The sequence below is a fragment of the Gymnoscopelus braueri genome, assembly GCF_963280865.1.
Source record: "Gymnoscopelus braueri genome assembly, chromosome: 13".
Taxonomy (NCBI): Eukaryota; Metazoa; Chordata; class Actinopteri; order Myctophiformes; family Myctophidae; genus Gymnoscopelus; species Gymnoscopelus braueri.
The window spans coordinates 7605692-7623952 of NC_137615.1; the positions used below are offsets into that span (position 1 = coordinate 7605692).

An 18261-nucleotide genomic window follows, 5' to 3' on the forward strand; every position below is an offset into this window, starting at 1 on the left:
GGAGGGAGGGAGAAAACAGCAGGAGCCAGGTCTTAGCAGCTCCGCATGGAATCAGTGCCTCTGTGTTAAAGGGCCTTATCTGAGTCACGGGTTCACATTATGACTTGGCAGGCCCCCGCCAAGTCATTACTGGGCGTTTTTTTATTTTTTTAGGGACCAATAAAGGCAGGGGGAGCTGCCAGCTCTCGTTTCCGTTCCCCTGCATATTTCAGTGAGCGTTGTTCTTCTCACACACAGAGAGGAGGAGGGGTTGACCCACTTCTGTTCTACTCTCTGAATCGCCTTCCTTTGCCTGGGCCTGCACAATGCTAGAGACGGATGGATGGATGGATGGATGGCGGTGCGTTGATGGTTGTACACGATGATGGCCAGTCTGTTGTTGAGCTAGGTCCCTAGCTCCCTCCTATGATAGATAAGATACCTTTATTGATCCCACAAGAGAAACGTAGTCGCCAAAAGACTGTTATAGCAGTCATACACAAAGACAAAAAGAACCGATAATAAGAGCACAGCAGGTTATGAAATATAAAGAGACCAGGAGTTCTCAAATTCTGCCCGAACCTGACCCTCCCCGACGCAACGTTTTCAGGCCGGGCCGGGCTGAAAAAAAACAAAAAAAAAATCTATTACCCCCAAAAAATTAATTTCAACTACCCCTAGCGGCCTATCGTTAAGGCAGATGGAAATGGCAGTGGATGTGTTGGATGCAGCTCAAAGTAAACTTTACTCAGGTATTTAGTTTGTCCCCGTCCGACCTTCCTAGCCCGTGTAATTAAAGAAAAACGGGCGACAATGGCCAAAACTCAATCGAAAAAAAATCTGCGAAAGTGGCCGTTTTCAAGATGTTTTGGCCATTATCTCTGGAACGGAAGGTCCAATCTGCTCAGTTCAAAGCTTGTTGGATGCGTGACTTTGAGGACATTAAGCACATAATGACACCGTTTCGGGCCTAAAAGTATGGTAATTGATCGGGCCGGAGGGCTGGGCCTTAATTTTCTCGCCCGTTGAGAACTCTAAAAAGAGACACACCAGGGACAAGAGTCACATTTGTCATTAGTTCCACATGGGGAATAGGAGTCGCAAGAACAAGAGCCAACATTGTCGGTCATTCGACTATACGAACCATGGACCGGGCCTGGCTGGTGGATGGAGCGTTAGCTCACTGCTCATGATGAATTGAGCATTCAGCCACTAGCTGCCACTGACTGGCCTTCTACAGGGATCCAAATAGACGGGCCAGGTGTCCTCCTGTCAGATGCTCTCACCGAGAGCTATATAGCGTGTTAGGACCAGATGTCACCACCGCCTCATCTTTCAAGAGAATACTTCGCCTAGCTGCTGCTGTGTATCTGGAACAATTCAAGCTTAAACCAGCATGAATGGACCTTACTGCATTTCCTTTCATGATTGTTTTGCAACCAACCATTCACTTCTAGAGTACTAGACCTCAGACTTAAATAGTTGAGAAGAAGCACACATTTTCACAAGCCGTCCTAAAGATGTGTCCAAACTAAAGCCATACCAGGCCAGCAGATTCCAGCACAGTTTCCACCTGGATACCATCACACTGTTGAACAAGCGCTGAGCTGGTTGTGGTACTTTTTAACTGCATAATTGTATTGATGTTTTTCATCAAACATGCACATTATCTGTCATTACATCTGACGCTATTTACTTCATTGAACGGAGTAGCCCAGGGGTCTATACTAGGTCCCCTACTCCCCCCCCCCCCCCCCCTTTACACCAAATATCTTTGACAAAAATAGCCCCAAATGAAGGGGGTGGACAGTTTTTCTTCAATCCTGCACCTGCCTGCTCCTGTATGATTTCTGACCATTCCGGCCTGCAGCCATGGTCCCACGGACCCTCCATCAGACACTCTGAGGGGTCTTTTTTTCAGGCCAACAACCCCTTAACTGAGAGAGAGATGAAGCAAGGGAGGGGAAACCCCTCTACATATGCTGTATAAAATTGTGTTGCCTATTAAATCATTTTATTTTACTTCCAACTTTCACAGCTAGCAGTGAGATTGTCTTGTCAATGTCTGTTGATCGTTGAGAGATTTGAGAGTAGCTTTAGAAGTATTCCATAGGTTTTTCTTTTTAAGTGACTACAGTATCTGTGGTCTCCAAGTGATGCTGCAGCTTTGATAGATGTACAAAAGATCCATTAGACAGCACGGTCATCATTGTTAAATGTAAATTCAACGTTTCTGGTTTGTTTGTTTAACGATAATGAATTTAGTTGTATAGCGCTTTTCCAAACAAGGTTTCCTCAAAGTGCTTCACAGAACAAGATCAGCATGATAACCATAAGAGTTGAAACAGCAAATAAAATATATATATATATTTTTTTTTTGTTCACCTGAAGACGGAGTGCCTCAGTATTCTTTCCCTACAGTCTGCCTCACCACAAGCAGAACGTTGGGTTCTTTTTGCTTCTATTCCTATACCTGTTCCACTAAAGAGCACCTGTTTTGAGCCACTGTGATTGAACCCAGGCAGCGCTTCCTTTTCTTTTTAGCACATAAAATCAATGGGTAATAAAACGAAGATAACAGAGTAGAAAAATCTATTAAAAAAGGCAAAACCACTCAGAAAAGGCCTTCACATAAAAGTGTGTTTTCAGAAGTGATTTAACAGAAGACACTGATTTTGCTATAGCCTCAGATGGTCGTGCAGGCAGGGCATCCCAAAGCCTGGGTGGCCGGACTTTTCTTCTTTATATCTTTGCAAATATAATATTGGATTCACGTCAATGTGCAGTTTCAGACATTTTAATATTCGGAGGGAAATCCTATCACACACACAACCCCCTGGCCTAGGCCCTAGGGGGTCCCTGGACTCGCCCCTTTTAACCCATTAAGACCGGGAAACGCATGTGTCATTTTCAGATTTCTTTGGCTATTAAAAAAAATAGCAGATATACAAGCTCATATTTTTTGAAATGTTTAAATTTGTGCAAATCTTTCAATATAATATGTTGTTCCAGGGACCCCCAAAAGCAAAGACTTGAGTTACAAATGTTCGCTTAAAAAATATATATTTCAAAGATTTGCACACATTTTCACGATTTTTCAAAAAATAGCAGATCTACAAGCTCATAGTAGATCTATATTTTTTAAAGCGAACATTAGTAAAAATGTGTTGTTCCCGGCATCCCCAGAAGCAAAGATTTGAGTTAGAAATGTTAGCTTTAAAAATAATATATATATATATATATATATATATATATATTTTTTTTTTTTTTTTTTTCACGATTTTTAAAAAAATGTGCAGATCTACAAAGCTCATAGCGCGGCACAGAGAGCTTGTATATCTGCCGTTTTTGAATAGCCAAAGAAATCTTAAAATGACAGAGATGCGTCATTCCCGGATCTAATGGCTTAAAGACCCATGCTGGGCATTAAATGAACTGGACGTACAGAACGGACATTTTTCCACTCCTAAAGCAAACGATGTGATTCCGTGTCACCAAACACCCAGCAGTCTTAATTTCACGCGGCCGGACCACCGTCACATCGTGTGAGCTTTGACGAGAGTCCAGCGTTTGGCCTAGGATGATGATATAACCCCAATATATCCATGGCTATAACCATGCCCCGGCAAGACGAAATGCCCCCGGAGCAGGCAGCGCTCACATCATACTTAGTGGTTTACTAGGGCTGTCAGGATCATTAAATATTAGTTGACGATTCATTGTCATGTATACCGTAAATAATTGTGATTGACGATTTAATTTGCGTATTTGGCTTTGAACGTGGGAACATGTAAATAAGAATGTACTGTACTGTAAGTAATGACTGATCCATAATAATCTAACCTAGTACTGAGGGTACAGAATGATTCAAATCTAACCAGACTGTACAAGTACAGAATGATTCTATTGACTAGTTCACTGTCAAACGCTGAGATGAAAACGACACTGACGGAACAGAATGCAGCTGAGAAGTCCAGAGCTTCGACTCATTGCAAATGAATGAATAGATCTATTGTAAAAACAAAACGAAGTCATGCAAGGCTTACGTTCCCGTAAATGACATCATGTTAATGACATCATATTGTTGATGATGTCAGACTTGCCTAGGTGCGGAGGGACGGTGGATTCTGTGATTTACTGAATCCACAAAAAAGTTAAGAAATATTCACACAAAATATTCAAGAAGAATTTACTTCCTGACACAAGAGATTCGGGGCAGATTAACCAACGGACAGACACACAGACCCCCTTAAAGACAGCTCGGTATGTTGACAACCCAAGAGTTCAGCATAGGGTTGGTGGTGGCAGTGTGAATAGATCTGAATAATGGCCTAATTGTAATTATGTGAGATAATGGCAATTATTTTTGCATAAGCTTTATAAATCGTCATAAACGGTCCCGTGTTGAAAAATCTTCAAACATCAAATATCTTTAGTAAAATAAAAAGGGTTTTAAAGTTATTAAATATGTCACTCATTTCTTTATTTATTTAAAGGTAGGGTAAGTGATATTTTAAAACAAAAACAAAAAGTATTTTGTTAAAAGGTTAAAGCACTATATTGTGATAGTAATCATTGCTATAGAGTGTTTGTTCAGTAACAGGGGCCTCCCTGTCTCTCCAGCTCTTTAATAAACAGAAAATACATTTTCCGGTAGGTGTCAAAATCTCAGCCAATCAGGAGAAAGTACCCATTTTTAAGCTTCATTTTTATAGTGTTCTAGTTCCAATTTCCCCTGCTCATTTCTTAGTGTCATCACTTTCAATTTCACTTGTTTGATCTGTATCCTGATTGAGTTCTCTATCTTGATTGGATAAAATTGGAAATGAAACTGAAACTGAAACGAAAATGCTTTTTCTGTTTTATAAAGAGCTGGAGAGACATGGAGACTCCTTTTACTGAACAAACACTCTATAGTAATGAGCACTATCAGAATATAGAGATATTTAACACTTATTTTAACCAAAGAAAATCACTTACCCTACCTTTAAGATATATTTGTTATATCTGCTCTGCGCCCTTTTTTTTTACCAAGCCAAAAAGGCAAACAACAGTTCCACTGTTCAATGCCAAAACCACAATTAGAATTGTTCATCGCAAGTTCATCGGCAACCAAAGCAGATAGGTCTGGATGCAGCTCAAAGTGAACTTTCCTCAGGTATCTAGTTTGTCGCCGGCAGACCTTCCTAGCCCGTGTTATCAAAGAAAAACGGGCGACAATGGCCAAAACCCAATCGAAACTCTGCGATCGAAAATCCGCCGAAAGTGGCTGTTTTCAAGATGTTTTGGCCATTATCTCTGGAACGGAAGGTCCAATCTGCTCGGTTCAAAGCTTGATGAATGCGTGACTTGGAGGACATTAACCACATAATGACACAATCTTTTCGGGATCTTCTGGTTTTCGGGCCTAAACGTATGGTAATTCTTCAGGCCGGGCTGAGCCTCTAGGCCGGCCCAGAATAGGGCCCAGTTAGGGCTGTGACCATACATTTTCAGCCGCGTTGACAACTCCAGCCTGAAACCATCAGATCTGATCTGATCACTTTTGCAAATAAACAGTGCGAACAGCCGGTCCTAAAGATCCGGATACGATGAGAAACACATGGGATTTGACTGCGGTCTAAACAGGGCCCTAGAGACCACTCGACAGACACGTCGTAAAAAGAGTCATAGGGGCCCAAATGACATTCCTAGAGTTCAAGCAGAGGGTTGTTGGCAGCCTGGCAGGGTGGACAGCACACACTAGGCCTTGTACCCAGGAATCATTCAGGGACAGAGGACGAGGCACAAGTTCCCCTACAGCCTGCGGTAACAACTAACAGACACTGAATCACTGAGTCCTGTAGTCACAAAACTGTTACACAACCAACTGCCATAGTGTTGCCAGATTTTGGGTAATACTAATAATAAGTGTTTATCACTTGAAATCCCATCGACTATTTGAAAATAGCCGATCTGCAAGCTCACAACGCGTCACACTGTGACGTTGCAGATCTGCTATTTAAAAAAATGTAAATCAATATTTGGAGTATTTTTTTAAACATTTTACACAACCACAAATCTTGTATGGGGGGGGGGGTCCCCTGGTACAAAATATTTTCAGATGGGGGCCAACCATATGTTAATGCTGTAGGTCCTTGACATGAAATCGTTTGGGAACCACTGGTTTAAAACAACCATTAGGAAGCAAGCCCAATAAGCAACTATACTCTTAGAAACAATCTATTAAAAAAAAAGCAGCAAGCCGCAAGCCGCAACTACCAATATTTACAAGCCTCTTTACAAAAAAAAAAAAGCAAGCCCAAAGTCGCTTGTAATAAGCGGACATGGCAACACTGCCAACTGCCCCCATGAGGACAATAAGATACTCAGGGGAGCAATTTGTAATAGAGAGCAATGTGTTGCATTTTGTTCATCTGTATGGCTCTTTGTGCCATTGATGATTTCTAATGTGTCTTTTGACTAATTGTTTCATCGATAACTGGGTCTTTGAAATTAGTAGGGATAAGTTTGACTTAGGCCTGTCCCCGACTAAGGATTTGTTTAGTCGACTCTAATTGGCGACTAATTGCCAATAGTCGACTGGCAGTCGACTAATAAAAAAAAATATATATATATATATATATATTTATTTTTTATTTTTTTTGGGGCCAAAATACATTTTATTTCAAAGGGCTAAGTCTACACAGTTTGTTTTGTCTCCAGCAGAGTTTCTAGTGTCTCTATATCTCTCTGGAAGAGGTTGCACATGAACTCTGCAGCCGCACTGAGGCGCTCCAACACAAACAATACCAATACAAAGACGAGGAATAAGAAGAATAAAGTGGAAGTTACGTGTGGTTGCAGGTGTAGACTTGGCCAAAAAACAATTTAAAACATTTTTGAACCTTAAAAAAAAAACTTTTTTTTTTTTTTTTTTCGACTAGTCGACTAAGAGACACTTAGTCGACTCGGACCCCCCGCGACTAACCAGTCGACTAGTCGACTTAGTCGAGGTCAGGCCTAGTTTGACTATTCGAATATTCGATTTCACCACGTCTTTAATAGTTTAGTTACAATAATGTAAAAGATGTACATGCTACTGTCTTTGTTAAAGGGATACTTCACTCTCGGGCCGGGGACACATTTAAAAAAAATATTAAAAATAAATGAAAAAAGTTATGGAAAATTCATGGCCCCCTCACACATTAGTAGGACACTGCGTGTCGTGAGGGGGCCATGAATTTTCCATAACTTTTTTCATTTATTTTTAATATTTTTTTTAAATGTGTCCCCGGCCCGAGAGTGAAGTATCCCTTTAATTTCTGAAAATCAGTTTATAGGCCAATGCAATGCTGTTATTGTAACCTATGAGTCATTTGATGAAAATCCCCAGAACAATTTCACCCAAACAAATCAAAAAGTCCAAAAAAAGTCCAAAAAAAAATGCAAAAAGAAAAACGAAAAAAAAGTTAAAAAAAATGTTTTTAATAATTTTTTTAATTGAAAAAGGGGCGTGGTCGAATATTCGAATAATCGGTAATAATAGAATTATAGTAATACATTTTCATTTTGGTCACTTTTACACATCCCTAGAAATGAGTAGTAATAATTGTCCTCTTGGTAATGCCAAGAGCAAGCAAGGGCAATGTCACAGCCAGGTCTCTGTCCTTCACTATACTGACATGTGAGCCGTCGGATTCGGATTCTCTTCCTCTTTGCATTTTGTCTTTGTTACCCAGCACTAGTCAAATAGAGTATTTGGATGTGGGTGCACCTCCTGAACTGACAAATAAAGCTCTACCTTACCTACTACCCTCCCTCGTTACACTTTTTTTCCCACCCATCTGTACAACCAGTGCCTGTGTTTTTTATTTGCAATGAACTCTCCCCTATTACATCCGTACCCCAATTATGAACTTTCATAGTCACTTAGTCATAGATCTTTTTTTCTTGCCATCTTGCCATCGGAAAAAAATGGTCTCATTTATCTCTCACACACACTTTTTTTTCTCATCATCCATTAATGTATAATGCAGGGGTCTTCAACAGGGGGTCCGGGACCCCCAGGGGGTCCTCAGAGTTACTACAGGGGGTCCGCCAAATCGTTGTGTGATATGTTTTTTTTTTTACCTTATCCACTTGAACCCTAGCATCCCTTTTCTGAGGAGAACTTTAGCCAAAAAATAGCAGATCTACAAGCTCACAACGCCTCGCGCTGCGAGGCGTTGTGAGCTTGTAGATCGGCTGTTTTTTGGCAAAGAGTTATAGGTGTTGAGGGAAAAAGGAGCAGCAAACGTTTATCTGAAACACAATTTTATACAATATAGAAGGGGTCCCTGCTTCATCTCTCTCTCAGCTAGGGGGTCCCTGCTTCATCTCTCTCTCAGCTAGGGGGTCCTTGGCCTGAAAAGGTTGAAGACCCCTGGTATAATGTATGTATATCATATCGAAGAACTCCATATGTTGCTGATGCTGACCAACGGTTAGACAGAGGACGAGACACTTTGTAAAAGGCAGCAGAACTCCCTGCCTGGGGGGGAACAGACACTGAATCAGAGGGCCGGTCCATCATCTACATTAACCACAGCAAAAACTAGGGCTGTGAATCGTCTGCTATCTCACGATTCCGATTCTTGGGGTCACGATTCCGATTTTTATCGATTTTTTCAAAACAAACGATTCTCGATTCAAAATCGTTTTTTCCCGATTCAAAAGCGATTTTTTTTTTCGATTCAAAACGATTCTCGATTCAAAACGATTCTTGATTCAAAACATAGGATTTCAGGATCTACTTCAATCTGCTGGCATGAGAACAGAGTACATTTATGTTGCTTTTATAATTGTATAGGTTTTATCAACTGATAAAAATGTAAACACACAAAAGTAAATCCAAAATCCTAAAAAAAAAAAATAAGTTTTGTTTTTAGTTTTTTTTTGAAAATTGTTTTTTTTTAAATGAGAATCGATTCGTATTCGAATCGATTTTTTCCGACACCCCTAGCAAAAAACCCCAGTGTCCATCTACGACCAACATCACTGTACCACATCTACTTAGGCCTGATATTACTACTGTAACACAAGTACAAGTACAAACAAACCAAAGCACAGACAGTGATAGATAGACAAGTCCAACGGAAAGATTTGAGAGCCGCCATAAACGCATAAAATAGGGGAACGTATTGCTCAATAACTCACTTCACCGTATTCTGCGTTACATGCTTAACAAACAGCGGCGGTGCATTAATAATTCACTGGCTCCGATAAGACAGGAATGTGTTACGGTTTACATATTAGCAGCCTCCTCTCTCTCTCTCTCTCGCTCTCTCTCTGTGTGTGTGTCTCCATTCATTCCTCATGAGGGTCAGCCTTTGTCAATGAGAGTGCTGCTGTCTTAGGGGCGGCTGTCACAATCATTACATAATCGTAAGATCGCAATTATTTGACATAAATAACAACGAATACAAGAACACTCGCCCCAAAACAAGCTCGCCCCCCGGGTCAAGTCCCGCGACCTCGGAACGGTCGCCACCAGGTTTTCATGAATGTAACCTCAGTAAAACTATGCCTAAACCTAACCTTATTCCTAAACGTAACCTCAGTAAAACTATGCCTAAACCTAACCTTATTCCTAAACGTAACCGCAGTAAAACTATGCCTAAACCTAACCTTATTCCTAAACGTAACCTCAGTAAAACTATGCCTAAACCTAACCTTATTCCTAAACGTAACCTCAGTAAAACTATGTCTCTAAACCTAACCTTATTCCTAAACGTAACCTCAGTAAAACTATGTCTAAACCTAACCTTATTCCTAAACGTAACCTCAGTAAAACTATGTCTCTAAACCTAACCTTATTCCTAACCTTAACCTCAGTAAAACTATGTCTAAACCTAACCTTATTCCTAAACGTAACCTCAGTAAAACGATGTCTCTAAACCTAACCTTATTCCTAACCTTAACCTCAGTAAAACTATGTCTAAACCTAACCTTATTCCTAACCTTAACCTCAGTAAAACTATGCCTAAACCTAACCTTATTCCTAAACGTAACCTCAGTAAAACTATGTCTCTAAACCTAACCTTATTCCTAAACGTAACCTCAGTAAAACTATGACTAAACCTAACCTTATTCCTTACCTTAACCTCAATAAAACTATGCCTAAACCCATTAAGACCTGGAACAAATCTGTGTCACTTTTTGATTTGAGCTAGAAAAGCATTATTTTACACTTTGGCTATTCAAAAATAGCAGATATATAAGCTCATAGCGCGGCACCGTGTGCCGCGCTACGAGCTTGTAGATCTGCTTTTTTTTTTTTAATCGAGAAATTGTGTGTAAATCTTTGAATATATATATATTTTATATAACTCAAATCTTTGCTTCTGGGGGGTCCCTGGAACTAAATATTTTCAGATGGGGGGGTCCGCGGCCGAATACATAAAATGTTGTTGATGAACCACAATTATAGCAACCTAAGTGTTTCAGAAGAATCGGCCTCAGGTCTTAACGGATTGAGCAGACACACAAATAGGCAGCAATGAGTGGTGATAAGGCTTGTGCCTATTGACATTAAAATCATAGATATGTATCTGCATTGTTGTCGGGCAGAAACTCCTTATCTCCATATTTTAAAGGCAGTATGTACGTAACTTTGCCCTGCGTTTACATAACAAAACAACGTATTCATTTTTTTTTACCCATCATGTCCCTCTATACCAGCAGCAGTCATCAGCCACAGGAGTAGTGTGGTGTTTGTTTGTTTGTTTACCTGCAGAAACACATTGCACTCTCTTGCTGTTTTTTGATGTTTATTTTGGTAGAGACGCAGATGGAGATATTAGACGGGGGTATATTTTGGGGGCTAAGTACCAAAACAACAGTGAAAACACCAACATACAACGAGAGAGAGAGTGCCATGTGTTTCTGCTGGTAAAGAACAGGGAAATGATGGGTAAATAAATTAAATGCCCTACTTCGTCAGACTACTACAGTGTCTTAACAAAAGTAGTCAAATAGCCGATGTACAAGCTTCGGAACGCTTCACGATGCAATGCGTTTTGAGCTTGTAGATCTGCTATTTTTGAAAGATCTTGTACATTTGTGCAAATCTTTGAATATAAATATTATTATTTTTTGTCCCCTTTTTTTTCAAAACACAGACAAGCACAGAGAAGTACAAGGTCAGGATTTTAAACCCAAGAAAGCACCATGGCTTGTTTCCAGTCCTTTGTACTCGATTCATCGAAGTGACACGTTTATGAGCTGGTAGATTGGCTATGTTTAGCGTTTTCTTTCCTGACAATTTTCGCCCCTTTTTTTAATGCCATCATGTCCAAAAGAGGGCTTCTAACCACTTAATTTACTTAAACCCTATATACTACTTAAGTTGACAAGAGCCCCCCCCCCCCCCCCAGGGTCTCTATAGTAGGCTCCCACCTGTTTGTTTTCAATCTACAGTAAATAACAACCCCCCCAGAATAGGCCATGCTAGGGTTCAAGCAGTTAACACAATATAGTGGCTGCAGGCAGGCTGTCTGTGTGACATAACAGGGAGAGAGTGGTATGGAGGATATAAAGCGGCGAGAGGACGACCCACAACAACCAATGAATGGCCTCTCTTGTTTTCACCGTAGATTGCACTTTCTTACAGTATAGCCAGTCAGTCTTCATTGACAACGGTCTGCGCTGGGCTGACCCTCATCATGAGTAGGGCTGGCCTGGCACCATTACAAATTGAAGCTGACGATTAATTGTCACACAAACAATTGCGATTAATGTGTGTTTTTGCCATTGAACATTGGAACACACACACACCATTTAAAGGCTATAGGGTCAGGCTCGTTTTACTGAGGTTAAGATTAGGAATAAGGTTAGGTTTAGTCATAGCTGAGTGGTTAGTGAGCCCGCCTAGGGAGCCAGAGGGCCTGGTTGCCCCAGGTACGATTCCAGGCCACGCCAGCATGTGTGTCGATGAAATGAAATTTGTCCCTGAGCAAGACTCTTAACCCCTAATTGCTCACAGGCCCTCATTGGAAACAAGCCCGCAAGGACTTTCATGAACGGTTAAAAGGAATTATCATTTTTTATCATTATCAAAAGATATTTTTGGGGCTTGTCTGCCTTTTCTGACGGGGAGTGACATGCAGCAAAGGCCATCTGGCTCGGGAATCGAACCCGCAACTTGCTGTCAGGCATTCGAGCCTATACTGTATATGCGGTATGTGCCTTAAGTACAAGGCCATCGGCGCCCCGATTACACCTCTATTGACACAAGACATTGACGGCGCCAAGAGCCGTGTACTGTAATTCCATGCAGGTAGGCAAACATTTCATAGTATTGTTATATAAACGTTAGTAGATACCAGGGACAACAACCCCCAATCAAAAGGTTACCACACCCCTCTCTCTCTCTCTCTGTCTCCACCAGACTGAAACAAGCCATTATTATTCAATAAATATTGACATTTTGTCATGCTAAATTCTTGTATAACTAGTCTAGGAGGTCGCAGCCTGGTGTGTGAAACTCAACAGTGATGAATTTTGACATTAGTAGTAGAGAGAACACAATCATGATCATGTGTGTCACTTATTGTGACTTCTTGTTTGTTTGTTTGTTTGTTTGTTCTCTCAAAGTGTGGTACGTGGACCCACAGGCGTCCTTGAGGCAACTAAATAAAATGTGTCAGCGTGTAATTAGTTTCATTGGGATTGGGGTGACACAGGTAATTTGCATTGGCTAGCCCACAGCCTTAGCTGGTTAGCTGGAGCAACATGCTGGTTGATGTGTGTGTTGGTGGCTGTATTGACAGCAGGTGATAGATCGATAGATAGATAGCTTTATTGATCCCACAGGGGGAATCAGTTGCCCAGAGGCAGCAGTACAGCAGTTAAGAATTACAGGTAAAGAATAAGGAAAGAAAGTACCGTCGTATACAGCAATACAAGGCAAGAAAAAGAAAACAAGAAGAAGCGCCATTAATACAGAATAACAGTATACAATAGTAGTGTATACCTATACAACTGTCCTGCACTATATTATGCAGGAAAACTACGAGCTATTTAGTTGGATAGCTTCTTCCACAAGTCATACTCACTGACAGCATCTATACTGGTAATTACCATGTTATGTCTGTCACTGTGTAGTTAATCAGGGGTTGACACTAACGGTTGCCCGTGAATGAAACGTTCGGGCAAGTGGTTTTTCAAAGTGACCGTCACCACTCAGTTATAGATTGGATTTAACATTAATTTGTTCAACAAGCGCACATTTTACCCATCATTTTATAATGGACGATTTAACTTTTCGGGCAAGTGGGCATGACCTTTGGCTTTGGGCAAGTAGAACAAGACCTGTACTTGCCCGGTGGGCAAGTGCCTCAGAGACCTTAGTGTCAACCCCTGGTTAATGTCATTGGGGTGACACAGGTAATTAGCATTGGCTAGCCCACAGCTGGTTAGCTGGTTAGCTGGAGGAACATACATACTGGTTGATGAGCGTGTGTTGTTGATTGAATACATTATCATTAGACAGAAGTGTAAACAGCACGACGTACAGTCAGACATTTGGGTCACAAAAAAAAGGGCCTGGGACATTGTGGTCCTAATATGTATTCAATTCATTTCATCAACATAGCATTCATCACATGTTGGCTGTTTTGACAGCAGGTTGAGGTGAGCAGGTTATAGCAGCGACAGCACATGTATGCAACCATACATGCAACAGTGTTGTAAGCACGTATGGAATGTTATGATTGTGTAACTAACGTTAGTAAATGACCAGTGGTTCTCAAGGGACCCTCAGAGTTCCTTGAGGGGTTTCCAAATGGACCTTTATACAGGTCTGTAACTCTGACAGTGTACAAATGGAACCAAATGGACCCTAACAGGTCTGTAACTCTGACAGTGTACAAATGGAACCAAATGGACCCTTACAGGTCTGTAACTCTGACAGTGTACAAATGGTACCAAATGGACCCTTACGGGTCTGTAACTCTGACAGTGTACAAATGGAACCAAATGGACCCTTACGGGTCTGTAACTCTGACAGTGTACAAATGGAACCAAATGGACCCTAACAGGTCTGTAACTCTGACAGTGTACAAATGGTACCAAATGGACCCTTACGGGTCTGTAACTCTGACAGTGTACAAATGGAACCAAATGGACCCTAACAGGTCTGTAACTCTGACAGTGTACAAATGGTACCAAATGGACCCTTACGGGTCTGTAACTCTGACAGTGTACAAATGGTACCAAATGGACCCTTACAGGTCTGTAACTCTGACAGTGTACAAATGGTACCAAATGGACCCTTACGGGTCTGTAACTCTGACAGTGTACAAATGGAACCAAATGGACCCTAACAGGTCTAACTCTGACAGTGTACAAATGGAACCAAATGGACCCTTACGGGTCTGTAACTCTGACAGTGTACAAATGGTACCAAATGGACCCTTACGGGTCTGTAACTCTGACAGTGTACAAATGGAACCAAATGGACCCTAACAGGTCTGTAACTCTGACAGTGTACAAATGGTACCAAATGGACCCTTACGGGTCTGTAACTCTGACAGTGTACAAATGGAACCAAATGGACCCTTACGGGTCTGTAACTCTGACAGTGTACAAATGGAACCAAATGGACCCTTACGGGTCTGTAACTCTGACAGTGTACAAATGGTACCAAATGGACCCTCACGGGTCTGTAACTCTGACAGTGTACAAATGGAACCAAATGGACCCTTACGGGTCTGTAACTCTGACAGTGTACAAATGGAACCAAATGGACCCTAACAGGTCTGTAACTCTGACAGTGTACAAATGGAACCAAATGGACCCTTACGGGTCTGTAACTCTGACAGTGTACAAATGGAACCAAATGGACCCTAACAGGTCTGTAACTCTGACAGTGTACAAATGGAACCAAATGGACCTGTAAGGGTCCATTTGGTTCCATTTGTACACTGTCAGAGTTATGGGGGTCCTTGAAATTTAGGTTTGAGAACCACTGGCAATGACACACACACACACACCCAGGTCACACAGGTGTGTGTGTGTGTGTGTGTGTGTGTGTGTGTGTGTGTGTGTGTGTGTGTGTGTGTGTGTGTGTGTGACAGTAAGTCTCACCAGGGTCCTGGTAGTGCCTGTGGAGGGGGGCTCCATCACACAGCAGACAGGCCGACAGGAGCAGCAACAGAACAAACCCACCACCACGGTGGTCCCTGTTCTTCCTCATCCTCGTCATCCTCTCCATCCTCCCTCAGTTCCTTCCAGAGCTGCTGCCTCCTCCTCCTCCTCCTCCTCCTCCTCCTCCTCCTCCTCCTCTTCTTACTCTAAGCTAGCAAAACGTCCAACTAAACCAAGAATCCTCGTCCAGAAACGACACTAATCTCACGATAAGCAGTGAAATAAAACGTCTGACTCATTGATAACCAGGTTAATTAATCAACGACAACATTATTCTGTCATAAACAACAACAGAAGCCTCTCTCTCTCTCTGTCTCTTCTGTGTGTCTCTCTGCCTGGTTAGCATTAGCATTAGCCGGCTAGCACGTCATACAGCTAACAGGGATAATAACAGGTATAAGGTACAGCAGGCTAACGATAGCGACAGCGCTATCAGGAGCCGCTGCCTCGTCCATTAAAAGTAGAAAAGGGAGATTTGACCTCTATCGCCTGTCATTGTTCGCCGTTTTAAACGCGCACGAGGCGTTAAAAGTCATGTTATTTCACCAGAAAGGCGCTTGTTGAGGCTCGAGCGCTCTGCCACAGCGCCATGTTGTTGCTGGTTCCTGGTCAGCGTTGCCAGATCCGGTGAGGGAAACGAGTAACCAACCACCAGGTCTATGAAAACAAGCCCAAAGGAAGCGACTTAGGCCACATCATGACATGAGACCTAAACATTCTAACACAAATCTGGTACGGGGGTCCCTGGCATAAAACATTTTCAGATGGAGGTAGTATAGGGACAATTATACATATTAATTTGGGGGTTCCATGACATGAAAATGTTTGACTGGTTCTGTCTGTCATTAAATGTCTCAATGAATTGAATACAAAGGACCCCAATGGAAACAAGACATAGGCTTTCTTGAGTTTTAAATACTATTTTCAGGTGTCTTTTTTGATCAATCAATCAATCAATCAATCAAAGTTTAAACAACATTTAGGAAACCAGGCAAAATAAGAAACTACCAATATTTGCAAGACACTTTACAGAAAAAAAAAACAAGCCCAAAGTCGCTTATAATGCACGGACTTGGCAACGTTGTTCCTGGTGCACATACTTCGTCACAATCATGGGAATAGGGGGTGGGAGGGCTCGTCGCCGAGACGGACGTGTGCCGCAGCCAATCACATCCCACGGATTGCCCTAAGGGCCCGCAGGCGCGGCCAATCGGCGACGTGGATGTCCCTTTACCACTTGTGAAAAACCCAACCAGCTTTGCATGTTTAACCACTTTCATTCTGGCACCACAACATTGTTTAAAATGTTTATATGAATGTTATAAATGTTATTTCTTCCCTAATATTTTCTAATATATTCTTATTTTTTCTATATATGTATAGTTTTCTAATTTCTTTGTAAATTAAAAAAAAATGCAGATCTACAAGCCCAAGACACAACATTATTGGTTAAAAAAAAATCTAAATGTTTATTTTTTTTATTTAAAAATATTTTCAAAATATTTCTAATTATTTTCTAAACATTTTTGTTTGAATAGCCAAACTACCAGCTCACAAAGCCTCATGCCACCATGGCACGTGCACATAGCCTACATTGCCAGCTTGTAGATCCACAATTTTCGAATTGCAGCATAGTGTAAAAAATAGGTCTTTAGGCGGTTAAAAGTATTTTTTAACGTGCAGTCAGTCTGTCGTCAATCATGTGAGGCACGCACGCAATGATGATAAGGAAAGACGACCTGGCCGCACATTAAATGGTTATTTCTGGGTTTAGGGCCGTAAAGCTGTCCAGCTTTTATGACACGACACTCTGTGTAGATACAGCTTTGTTGACGAACGGTGCCAAACACTTCTTTTTCACACGGAATGACCCAACTTAACCTGTAAACAAGTGGTTAACAAACTTTTCAGGCCGCGACCCCCCCAAAATAATCCTATTTGAACTGGGGACCCCCCCAAAATAATCATTTGAACTGAGGACCCCCCAAAATAATCATATTTGAACCGAGGACCCCCCACAATAATCATATTTGAACTGGGGACCCCCCCCCCCCCCCCAAAAAAAAACAAAACCATATTTGAACAGGAAACCCCCCCACCCTGACAAGCGCTTGTAATTTTAGGAGTTGCATTTAGTTTGACTCGGTTACAAAGATAAATATTGTGAAAATAGCCAAACTACAAGCTCACAATGCCTCGTCAGATTGGCCTTTTTCATAATTTTTGCCTCTTTCTCCAATGTTAGATTTTTTTATGGTATAGTTTGTTGGTTACTTTGGTGGTCTTTTTTTTTTTTTTATTATTAAAAAGGTCTTACTGTTGAGTGAGAAAACAATTTTGCACATTAAGCTAATCATCAGGGGAACAGACACATTTATTTGGGGACCCCCCCTGTGGGTCCCGACCCCCAGTTTGGGAACCATTAATTGGCCTAGCCTATACATCGACTACTTGGAAAATGTGAGCTTTGTGAGCCTGTGAGAACCATGGATCAAGATTGTTACAGTAATCAGGAGAACATAAGTGTGGTTATAAATGTCATGTGTTGTCCTATATCACTGCACTGGTTGTGTGTAGCCAAGGGGGGAAAAAAATGATGTGCAGTGCATGCGTGTGTGCGTGTGTGCGTGCGTGCGTGCGTGCGTGCGTGCGTGCGTGCGTGCGTGCGTGCGTGCGTGCGTGCGTGCGTTGGGGGGAGGTGTTCATCTTTGGGATACATTTGTGAAATAAAAATGAAACAAATTAACTGAAAAATGTAAACTGTACAAACCCAAACAAATTCAAAACAAGTCTACTAGCTTGGTACAGTAATTAGGAGAAGATAACTTGCTTTAACCCCTTAAACCCTCTTACTTACTTATCCCCATTACGCCGGCTGGCGCATAATAGGGCAGCACCAAAGTTTCTCCACTTCCATCTATCTTTGGCCATCTTCTCTATGGTCCCCAAGCTCTGATGTTGTTGCTGGAGCTCCTTCTCTATCGTCCTATGCCATGTCATTTTATAGGCCTCCCTTTTTTTCTTTTGCCTTCTGGGGTCCAGTCACAGTGTAATGCGACTCTTGGGATCGCGTTGATGTCCATCCTGAGGACATGGCCAATCCAGGTCCACCTG

At 41.7% G+C, this 18261-nt stretch overlaps 1 protein-coding gene across 5 annotated transcripts in view; it reads right to left on the reverse strand.

Annotated features, from left to right (window-relative positions):
- lmtk2 (lemur tyrosine kinase 2) overlaps positions 1–15263 on the reverse strand; it is a 94041-nt gene extending 78778 nt beyond the window's left edge. For all 5 annotated transcript variants that reach the window (XM_080448458.1, XM_080448456.1, XM_080448457.1 and 2 more), the window contains exon 1: positions 15088–15263. In XM_080448458.1, coding sequence (XP_080304584.1) covers positions 15088–15214 — 127 coding nt within the window. In that variant the 5' untranslated portion in view covers positions 15215–15263. The remainder of the gene's footprint in view (positions 1–15087) is intronic.
- Between the last annotated feature and the right edge of the window lie 2998 nt (positions 15264–18261).